A 12127-nucleotide genomic window follows, 5' to 3' on the forward strand; every position below is an offset into this window, starting at 1 on the left:
GGCGAGCGTGCTACCGCTTGAGCCACATCCCCAGCCCCCACAATAAAAAATTAAAAAAAAAAAAAAAAACATTTGAAGAAATATACTTAATTGGATTTAGGACTATAATATTGAATAATTAGGGAACCCCTGTAGATTCAATATGAAAAATAATTTCTGCCTGACCAAAACTGACATTTGAAATATTTATGATATTCCATGTTGAGCTTTTTTGAGGTGATGAGATTTCTTATTAGGTCTTCCTGATTTGATTTTATCAGGATTGGAACTTTCAGTGGATGCCTAGGGCTTTTGACTTTGCCTCTGAGTTTCTTTGGGTGTGGAGATAGTGATCTAAAGATAGTGATCTAAGTTTTAGAAATCCCCCTCCATCACTTCTTGGCCTTTTGGCTAAGATCAAGTGTAGAAATCCCCCTCCATTCTTTGTTGTGTTCAGGCACCTGCTAGCTTCCTGGTGGTTCAGAGGAGATAGTCCCTAATTTTTTTGTTACTTAGCAGCCAGGTTTCTCCCTGTTAGGGGTACAGGTTTTTGTACCTTCCTGAAGAGAAGTTATAGGAACCCAGAGCTATAAAATCTGGTGCCTGTGTATTTTTCAAAGCAGTAAAAGACAGGTGCTAGCTGATGTGGTGCTGGGTGGCCCATGGGAGGTGTAGTGCTGCTGTACCCCTCTGGTGTATGTGCAGGTCAGTGGGCTTGTATCTGGACACATTCGGAAGTGGCTTGTGTCTGTGGGACAGTACTGTGTTACATATGTATGAGTAGTTGCCTCCAGGAAATGCCTAGCATGAGCCCCCAAGACTGAATGAGCTTGGTGTCTCCTGGTAGCTCTTGGATTCCTGGTTATGTACCCTCTGAGTGGTATAATACCTTTCTGGGACACAGGATCTTCTGCTCTGATGGGTGTGGTTCTGGAGCCAGATGCTCTGTTTGTTAGCTCAAATGCCCAAATATGCATTCTCAATGGCCGTGACATCTACTGGTTGTTTCTGTTGGGTGCAGGGGTGCAAGGATCAGGGCTATTGCTGGCTGCTGTGGATTGAAAGTACCTGTTTTGCTGTGTTGGTGATTGTGGGTAGTGGCTCTTGTCTAAATGCGTGGTAGCTGTCTGTGACCATGAGACCTGTACAGACAGGTCCTCTTTGGGGTGTTTGAGCTCTGCTCTATCATGGAATTCTCTGCCCTATTGCATAGCATAGGAATTTTACCTGCCATTGGAGAAGGGTGTCAGTTGGCCTATCTTTGCCTGTGTTATGGCAGCTAGCACTATTGGGTACATTTCTAGTGTAGCAACCACTGAGAGTGACTGGCTCTCAGATCAGCTTCACCCGACTCCCCTTGTCTACTGAGGGGGGAGGGTGTTTCTATAATCTTTTGCTAGCAGCTATCTCTCTGCAAGATCCTTCTACACCAATTACTGGGACACCCAGTTTCAAAGGTGTTCCTTATGGTTTTATGTGTTTTTATCTACAGATATGGAGAGAAAACTGTATAGAGTTTATTTCTTCTAGGATGAGTAGCTATGTGTGGTCTCTACAAAATGCCTGCCCTGCCTGGCATAGCTTTCTACCAGCAGTTTGAGCTGAATTGTGCAGTCTCCTTCACTATCTTTGTTGTTCCTGTCCTGTTTGTTTATTTATTTTTTGGTACTGGGGATTGAACCCATGGGCACTTAACCACTGAGCCACATCCTCAGCATGTTTTTATTTTTTATTTTGAGGCAGGACCTCATGTGTTGCTGAGGCTGGCTTTGAATATAAGATCCTTCCTGCCTCAGCTTCCTGAGCCACTGAGATTATAGGTGTGTGCCACTGTGCCAGCTTTCTCTACATTCTTGCCGATAGTTTTTTTTTTTTAAATATATTTTTTATTTTATGTGGTGCTGAGGATTGAACCCAGTGCCTCACACATGGTAGGCAAGCTCTCTACCTCTGAGCCAGCCCTCTTGCTGGCATTTTATTACAAAATTTCTTTGCAGGGCTATTTATATACAGTTTCTCTTTTTTACTTTTCACTTTTTAAGACAGTCTCAATTTCTTAAATTTATCTTCTAACTCAATTTCTAGCAACATTTAACATACCTTGACCATTTCTTCCATTAAAAATGTGAGTAAAACTATATATTCATAATAGTATATAATGATGAAGTTCATAAAGAACAGTAAAATGAATACCCGTTCATTTATAAAATATAGAGTTCTTATACTTTTGCTATCTTTTATTGTTCTTTGGTTATATTTTGCCTTCTTTTGTGCCCCTGGGTTTAATTTGAAGGAAGGAAGACTTGTTGGAAAGAAGGAAGATTGGTTCATTCAAATAGAAAGCCCTACCTGGAGAAACTAACACATATATATATGCTAAAATATCTACCAAATATAACCTAACCTGAGTTTCAGGTTATTTGTTTCTTACTTTTTATAATACAGTTACCATACATGTATTATCCCTGAACAATATATTAATTCATGCAGTAGATATTTATTACTGCCAGCTTTGTGTCAGGCACTGTTTTGTCTGTAGGGATAAGTAGTGAATAGATGTAAACCTCTGCCTCTTAAAACTTGTTATTGTTATAAATTGGTAAATGAAATACATAGTTTGTCTATTGATGGTGAGAGTTACAAAGAAGAACCAGGGAAGAAGAATAGAGTGTTTGACTAAAAGAAAGAGGATTATGTAACTTAAAATTGAATGATCAGGAAAGGTTTTTATTGTGAAAGGGATATTGAAGCAAGGATTTGTGATGATCATGAATTTGTAGAGGCACCAGGCATTGTGGTTGTGCTTTTCTCTGGTCATATTCCACTACTTGAGTAAAGGTGAATGAATGATGAAGGTAAGGTAGAGGACAAGATCTTTGTAGGAGTGGAGGTAAAGAAACTGAGAGATCAGACTTTAAGATGACCATCTCCATGAATATTGAAATCACCAGGAATCATGACAATGATAATGTAATGTGAGAGAGAATCCAAACCAAAATCTTCATAGAATGAACAGAATAACTTGGAAATTGCTTTGACTGCAACAAGGAAGGGTGGAGAGTCATACCACTTGTTTAATATTTTTGCTGTATGTTTTAAAATGCTGCTGTTAATAACACTGTGTTACATATGTTTTAGCACGTATATATATATATATGTTAAGAATTTCTCCAGGTAGGGTCTTTCTGTTTGAATGAACCAGTCTTCCTTCTTTCCAACAAGCCTACTTACTAACTTCCTTCCTTCCAATTGAATCCAGGGGCACTTAAACCACTGAGCCACATCCTCCTACCTTTTTATTTTATTTTATTTTATTTTGGGGGACAGGGTCTCACTGCATTGCTTAGGGCCTCACTAAGTTGCCAAGGCTGGCCTTGAATTTGTGATCCTCCTGCTTTAGCCTCTTGAGTTCCTGGGATTATAGGCCTATACTGCTTTGTCTGGCTCCTCTTTAATTTTTTTTTTTTTTTTTCTGGGGCTTTCTTTGTTTACCATGTACTTTTTAAATCTTCTTTCTTGCTGCTTCTCTTTGGTCTGACTTTAAAATGTTGGCATATGGGATTTGGTCTTTAGCCTTATTGTATTTGGTTCTTAAGGTGGTATAATTTGATCATATGTAGATGATGACAGAGTGCCAGATTTTTGCCTCCAGTCTTTACTTTGAGCTTTAGAATTTAGTTCCCTATTTTGTACTATTTTTGAACTATTTTGTCATTACTTGCATATCTAATAGTCATTAATTCCAGTCAAAAACAGAACACTTGATATTTTTCCTTTACTCCTGATTTCCCCTTACTGTTTTACATTTCATTGAATTGCAACATTATTCACTCACTTGCTTAGACTTCAACAATTATAAATATCTTTTTTTCTTCTATCACATCCAGTTCATCAGCATATTCTGCCATCTGTATTTCTAGATTACATCCATTTCTGATAAACTTTAATGCTACTTGTAGACCTGAAGTTTTAAAACTTTTTGGTTTTAGGAGTCCAGCATGGTTTATTTTTAAAATGAGTTTGCTAGGGAAGTCCAGATCTTTAAGTGCAATCTTTTCTGGAGAGTTTTGCCTGTTTACTGTTAAATTTGAAATTATTCTGGTACATTTCTATTATTGAAAATAATTTTTTTTCAGCTGAGTCAGAATCAGCATTTATATACAAAACTTTTATGGATTTTTTTGGGCAGTATTTTTTATTAAATATATCTTTTTTAAAATTTTAAAATATTTGTTTCTCAAGGATTTCTTTAAGGAAAATATATAGATATTTTGAAGGAATACATTAGAATTCATGGATCAGCTTGGGTTTGAAGAATGTATGGAATTAATTTGTGGTTCATATTTTGGTCAGAAAATAAGGTCATGTTTCCGTATTAGCATTTTGAACAGTTGATATCAGTCCAACAAAAATCATGCCAAATTAAATGTAGCATTTTTCTAATAATGTTTAAAATTGTTCTTGTAATGTTTGAGTCCTTTTAATCAATTAATTGCTTTTTTCTCTGCAGTAATTGTAGACAGCTGAAGGGTGATCAAGTTTAAAAATTCAATTTTATTTAAGCGTTTTAGCTTACAGAATTGTACTTTAAAATAGCAATGAATATACCAGTAGTAGGAATATCCAGGAATTAAGGACTTACTTGAAAAATATAGTACATAAAAACTTTCTTATAAAAATGAGAATAATTAGTTGGTTTTCAATAAAAAGTAGTTAGACTAAAATTGTAATCTTTTAATTAAATAAGTTTTATTTACTTAAATAGTTTTTTAAAATATGATCTTTGACTTTTTGTTTATATTTGAAGAATACTATGTAATCCTTTTAATGGGAATAATGGTAACTAAAAATCTTCATCAAATCCAGGCAGTATCTTAATTTTTTAAAAATTGATTTTTTATTTTGTAGTTTTAGATATGGAAAAGTTTTAAAAATGGGACAGAGTTCACTTACATTGCTTACCCAGTCTCTCCTATTGTTGTGCCATCTTAGGCTATCACAGTGTATTTGTCAAAACTAAGACACCAAAATTGTTGCATGACTATTAAATTGCAGACTTTAACTGAGTTTTATAATGTTCTTTTTTCCATACCATGATCGTACTGGGATACCACATTCTATTTAGAGAAAAATTTTAAAAATGACTTAAATGATCTAATTTTGATAATATAGGTCCTACTTTTGTAAACCAATTTTTTGCTTTTGTCAGCATTTTATTTAGTCCTTGTTATCTACGAGGCCACTCAAAAAGTATTTGTCACATAACTGAATGAGTCTATGAGATATAGTATGAGACTGATAGAGAGTACCGAGGATCCTACCTTCCTCATGGGAACCAGAAAGTTTTGTTGACCTATTTGTTTCTTCATAGCTTTCTTTGTTCTTTTTTAAAAAATTACAGATAGTGAGAAAACTTAAAATTGGTTGAAATTAAACATGGCTGAATATATTAGTGAAAATAAATGAATTAAGTTTATAATATGTAAATTTTGGCAGAATATATGAATTGTTTTATAAGTGAGACTGTTATTTCTCATAGCTTTAACTTTTTAAAGCAGTATTAAGAAAGAGTTTTAAAAAAATGGTAAATAAGTTTAGACTAGTATGCTCAATTTTAATTCCATGAGTAATGTGTTACAGCTGTTTTTGCAGCACCTGTTTTCCTGCTTAATAATTAAATTTCCTGAGTCTAAAATTGACCATGTTTTCATCAGGTCATCATAATAATGACAGCATATTACCATTAAATACTTGTTTTGATTTACTTAATATTCTTATTTTTTAGCTCACTGAAATGCAAGCTGAGAGTAGTTACTATAGCCCACAGAAAGTAAAATCTAAGGAAGTATTGTGTTGGGAACAAGAAGGAACTACCATTGAGGTAATCTCTCAATAGTGAATATATTTAAAAAAAATCTTTGAATGTTTTTAAAGTTAATATTTACGGTTAACAAGTTAATGATAGTTAATAATAGTAGTATATTTAAAATATTATACTTAGTTGTATATTTCTTTTTTAGTATTCATTAGTATTGGTTGGAATAATTATTTCTTTTCTTTTCTAGATTTCTTTTTTGTAGTTGTAGATGGACAGAATGCCTTTATTTTATTTGTGTGTTTTTATGTGGTGCTGAGGATCGAACCCAGTGCCTCATGCATGCTAGGCAAGCGTTCTGTTACTGAGATACAGCCCCAGCCCAGAATAATTATTTCTTTAACAAATACTTTAATATGCAACATGAATTTATTCCTTCATTTAGTTTATTTCTTTGTTTATCTTATATGTATGTGTGGATGTGTATGTGCATATTATCGGTCATGAAGTATAAATCATTGATGATACAGAGGATTGAGAGTACAGAAAAAACATAACATAAATGTTTCTTACTTTCATACAGTTTATGATCTAAGGAGAATACATTTGGGTGTCTAAAGATGTCTAGCTAATTTAGAAATTTTATGAAGAAAGCATGTAATATTTTCATTGAATGTGTTTTTAATTCTAATGTTTCCCTTCCTCTTATAGGCCCTTATGATGGGAGATCCTTTCTTTGACTGCCAGATTGGGTTTGTAGGCTGCAGAGCCATGTGTCTTAAAGGAATTATGGGTGTTAAAGATTTTGAAGAAAATATGAATAGAAGTGAAACTGTAAGTTAAAATTTCCTTTTCTCCATCCTTTTTTGAATTTGATGCAGGGACAGTGAAGTTCTTAACCTTATAAAATCTGCTAGACTGCATATATCATTGGCTTGAGAGAGAAGCTTTACTGTTTTCCTGTACATTTCCCCTGCAAGAAATTATAGAACCCAGGGGAATTTAAAAAGTTGGTAGCACTTAACACCTAGATATGAGTTCTAAATATTTCCAATTCATAAATATTTCTTCTTTCTTTTTGTGGCATCTACTTAAGAGTTCCTACTTGGTTTGTAAAAATGTTCTTTGCCAAAAATACGCGTTGAAAGTGGAGACAGCATTCCTTATCTTTTTACAGTTCCTCAAATATTAATAATACTGAATGGATGTTATAAAGTTAAGGTTTTATTTTCTTTAACAGATTTTACCTCCTGTTTAGAAATTTTACATTTGTTTTCAGGAAGCCAGTTTCTTCATTTGTGGTGAAAATTTAAGCACAAAAGGTTTGACATACCTTACAAATTCATTGTTTGATTATCGAAGCCCAGAAAATAATGGTACTCGTGCAGAATTTATCTTGGATGCAGCTCATCATAAGGTCAGACAGTATATTTGAGCCAAATTCTGTGCTGTTGTTTGGGTGGACACTCTGTGTGAATACTTGTGTTTGCCATATTTTTTCTCAGATAATATCTTCTGAATGCAAATTCATTTACTGAAACATTTAGAATGTTTTTGCCCAGCTTCTACATCTAGATAGGCTTAAGGAATGCACAGAGATGTTTAGTTTTATGTAATAATAACCATAGTTTATTTGTCCATGTACTGCTGAAATAGTCCTGGAGGAAATGTATAGAATTTTCTTTATTAATTTTTGTTACCTCTAGCATGTGAGGTTGATGAGAAGACATGAATTTCCCTTTTCACTATATATACTTTTTAGTACTATGTAAGAGTATGTGAATATGTTTGTGGAATATTAATTTATAAAATAAATTTTAAAGTTCAAAAAAATTATCTGAAGATTAACATAATAAATAATTTATATTTTAACTTTTTCATTAAGATTTATTTTTTGCTGGGGTTATGGCTCAGTGGTAGAGCCCTTGCCTAGCATGTGTGAAGCACTGAGTTTGAGCCTCAGCACCACATAAAATAAATAAATAAATAAATAAAATAAAGGTGTTTTGTTTATCTACAACTAAAAAAAATTTTAAAAAAGATTTATTTTCATTGTTAATAGTAAAGAATTTAATGTTGACATGCACAATTAAGATTCATTTAGAATATTTTAGTATATCTTTAGTCTTTAAAATGTTTTAAGACCCATTTGAGAGTATACATTATTAGGCAGTTTTGTGATAGTGAAAAAGGTCAAAAATATAATATCTATTCCATTATAGGTACTCATTAACTAGAAATTGTTGATAAAGTGGCCAAAATATCTGTAGAATTATGAAAGTCCTTTTGTGTGGTCTGCAGTAGAGGAAACATTATCTTTCTCAGAAGTGAATTCTTTGGGTACCAATCTGTTCTTTTGTTTAGATAATCATTTGAGTTGATATAATCTATGTAAGGATATATATCTGACTATCAGGTTTTAAACTCAACTTTCTTTTATACAATGTATGTTTGCATTGCTTTGTTTGCAGGAGACATATACTGAGATAGCTGGAATGCAAAGGTTTGGGGCTTTTTACATGGATTACCTGTACACAATGGAGAGCACCAGTGGCAAAGGTATTGGCTTCTTTTCTTTATGTTTGGTTTTCTTTGGGCAATAGAAACAAAGGCATCTTTAGAGTCAATTGGCATTTAACTGGTTGTATTCTGTTATGTTATATTTACATTCTGATACTTTGGGGAATGGTTTAATTTTAATGTTATGTTAGAAATTTCTTGGAATCTTGTCATTTTGTCCATTTTTTTTTGTATAGCTGATTGAAAAGACATTTTGTATTACCGATGGTTCTCATATATGTACTAAATATTAAAAATTTAAGCATTAGATTTTATATTGCATTAACTTGTCCAAAAGAAACAGTTTATTTTCTGAACTGAATTCATTTAGAAGATTATATAGGTCTTTTTATTAAAAAGAGGGTTTGTTTCAAAGCAAAAAAGTAGAAACAAATTATTCCAGAGTTGAAAAACCTGTGTTTATCATTTTATTATGTAATTATTATTTTGCTATAGGAAGTAAATGATGTTTTAAAATATTTCACCATTTGATATTTTATGTGCTCATATGATGTGCTTATTATGATTTTGGTCTTTTTTATATTGAAAAATAGGGTCTCTTTTTATTTTTTCACATTATTGTATTAAAAATTATCTGTTTGTATTATTGTATCTTAGCCTTTTAACTAAGATCCAGCATAATATATGTTAGGTAATAGGTACTGTGGATAAATAGAAGATCAAAATGTTTTTTAAGAAGCCAACAAGTAGTGCAGAATTAGGCATTTAAATTAATGGTCATTATATTATTTGTTAAGAATAGTCATATAAATAGGAAAGAGAGGTCCAAGTAAGAAATTGACAGCTTTTGTTTGAGGGATTGAAGACCTCACCACAGAGTTGATCTTGATGAAAATTTTATCTAATGAGGAGAGACAATAGAGTAGTAATTTTCTGCCTCTCCTTTTTGTAATGTTTTCTGAATGTTGTTTTCATCAGTCAGTCCCTGGATTCGTTTTTTTACCCCTGAACTGTCTGTTGAAATAATCTCATTCTTTTCTTGCACTGAAGTGCTTTATGTTGTTGATGCACATATCTGAATTTCTAGTATAGACTTCTTAAAGATTCAGAATTAAATATCCAGTGTATCCTTGATATTTTCACTTTTGTGTCTCACAAATATCTCAAAACTGAGTATGTAAAAAAATGAATTGTTGACATCCCCATGACCACCTACTACCTGTATCCCTTCTTTATTTTCAGTCACCTTTTCTTGGAAAATTTTACCATTATTTTTTAGTTGCTCAAACCAGAACTCTGGTTATAATCATGATTTCTTTTTCAGCATTAAAGCCATTGCCTTTTTTTGGGGGGGAGGGGGTGGAGTGTCAAATTTCATCTCTGAAATCTGTCTTGAATCATCCTTTTTTTGTGTGTGTGTGTGGGGTGTACCGAGGATTGTGCTCAGAAGCACTTGACCACTGAGCCACATTCCCATTTTATTTAGAGACAGGGTCTCACTGAATTGCTTAGTGCCTTGCTTTTGCTGAGTTTAGCTTTGAACTCGCTGAGATTATAGGTGTGCACCACTGTGCCTGGCAACATCTCTTTATTTTGCAGCTGAACTTTTTTTTTTTTTAAAGAAAATAACAAAATTCCACTGTTCACTTGTGATTATCAACGTACTTTAAATATGTGTTCATATTTCTTTACTCAGTAATCTTTTTATTTCCTTGCTTTTATGTAGCTATGTTTAAATGTTCATATTTATTATTGTGAACCTGTATTCACTTATGTGTGGATGATGATGCTTATAATAATTAATATTTATTGGATTTAAATGCAGAGTTCTAAGTGTCTTACATGTGTTAGTTTATTTAATTCCCATAACCATTTATGGGAGATCTGAATAGTGTTATTTATACCTAACTTCTATGCATCAATATTAATTATGCATATCTTCTGTGAGTCAGTGTTAATTTTGCATGTCAGAAATATGTGTCAGATGAACTTTGTATGTTTTAATTGACATGTAAGTCTGTGTATGGATTTTGTATTTGTATTACATAGTCACCTTAAAAAATTTATGCCTACTGAGTCATCTTAGTAAGTATATAAATAATAAATTTAATTTTGTTCATGCTACTGACACTAAATATTAACTGTACTCCCTTGTATATTTTTGTAAAGTTATTAGAAGGTACAGATACAGACTTTTTGTATTTTATTAAATTCTAAAATTTTATTAATGCTGGAAAGTCTTATTTTCCTCTTCGTTTGAATAAACAAAACGGCTTAAGATTTAAAAAATATTTTATATTGTCACATGTAATAATGGGTTTGTATATTATTTTTTATACCTTATTTATTTATATATTTTTTGTGGTGCTGAGGATTGAACCCAGTGCCTTGCATGTGCTAGGTGAGTGTTCTACCGCTGAGCCACAATCCCGGCCCCTATATATTCCTATATATTTTTTATATATTATTTCTAATATATATTAGAATTTGTATATTCTAATAAGAATTTGTATTAGTTAATAAGAAATGTCTGTTGCTAGAACCAAGATTTCTTTAGAAAAGCTTTTGTTCCTATTCAGTATATGGGCGATGAAGGATCTAGGGATAGAAGGACTGTATCATAGAGCAAAGTCATAATAGTTTTATTCTGGCATATTTCAAAGCAGGTAACAATGTTCATTTTGATGGTCTTTAGATAACCCTCAAAGTCCTTGTGCACATATATTTTTAAACTAATTTTCTATGAAACTTGAAGATAAATTGTAGTAAAGTGAAATTTCCTTCAAAGTTTCTCTAGATAAAAAACAATGGATCTAAGATCTTTAGGTTTTACAGAACGTTTTCTAAGAATGACCATTTTGATTTTGTAGTGCTTGTAGCATTAGATAATGGGAATCTGTACGGACATAAAGATAAATAATGTGGGCTCTCTGTATCTAGCTGATGAGAATTGCTTTGTAGGCATTTAGTTATTAGAAGCTAAAAAGATAAAAGTGAAATATTAAAATATATACTTGGTATATCTAATTGATGCTTAAAATACTAATGTAAAATTAAACTTCTTATAGGTTCTGCAAATCAACAAGACTTTTCTACAGGGAAAAATGAAGATTTGGGAACAGTTCAAGAGAAGTCTACTAAAACCCTTGTTGTAGGTCCCCTTGATTTTCGCTTGGATAGCAGTGCAGTACATAGGATTTTGAAAATGATTGTTTGTGCCTTGGAACATGAATATGAACCATATAGCAGGCTAAAACCAGGTTTGTTTTTGGCTTAATTCTGAATCTATTTTAGTTGATTTGAATGATTATATACTCCATTTTGTCCTATTTGCTAACTTTCCATCTTTACTACATTTTGTCTGTCAGCAAGGACTTTTATGTATTCTGTCAGTTTAGAGAATGAACTTATGTGTGCAAGTTCTAGGAGAGGTAAAAAATTGGAATTCATTTGCATTAGTACTTAATTTTCCAGTATTTAATTGTCATTTTCTTTTGAGTGTGTACTTGTTAATTATGACCATTTTTTCCCACACTAATGGATTCTAAGAGCCAGATCTGAAGATGTCCTCTAAAAATACATATTTAACATTTAAGAAAGTGTTGGTACTACTAGTAGAAAGAAATTTTTTTGTATTACTAATTTTTTTTGTACATGGTATAAATGTATAGTTATCAGTTTCATAAAAAGACGAATTCTTTGTTAATGGAATAAAGGTCTTGAGTAGAGTAGAACAGAACATCATAATGAAGGAATCTAGAATAGTAGTTAAGAATTTTGCCTATGGAGTTAGACTGACTTGAAATCTGAACC

The 12127-nt window shown here is 32.4% G+C and overlaps 1 protein-coding gene across 21 annotated transcripts in view; it reads left to right on the plus strand.

Moving 5' to 3' along the window:
- Vps13b (vacuolar protein sorting 13 homolog B) overlaps positions 1-12127 on the plus strand; it is a 734817-nt gene that overhangs the window by 89781 nt on the left and 632909 nt on the right. For all 21 annotated transcript variants that reach the window (XR_007347142.1, XR_007347143.1, XR_007347144.1 and 18 more), the window contains 5 exons: positions 5765-5860; positions 6506-6628; positions 7074-7211; positions 8266-8353; positions 11383-11574. Coding sequence is in view for 18 of the 21 variants with exons in the window: in XM_048801898.1 (XP_048657855.1) it covers positions 5765-5860; positions 6506-6628; positions 7074-7211; positions 8266-8353; positions 11383-11574 (637 nt within the window). In the remaining 3 variants the exon portion in view is untranslated. The remainder of the gene's footprint in view (positions 1-5764; positions 5861-6505; positions 6629-7073; positions 7212-8265; positions 8354-11382; positions 11575-12127) is intronic.

This window comes from Marmota marmota, unplaced genomic scaffold (assembly GCF_001458135.2).
Source record: "Marmota marmota marmota unplaced genomic scaffold, marMar, whole genome shotgun sequence".
NCBI classification, from domain to species: domain Eukaryota; kingdom Metazoa; phylum Chordata; class Mammalia; order Rodentia; family Sciuridae; genus Marmota; species Marmota marmota.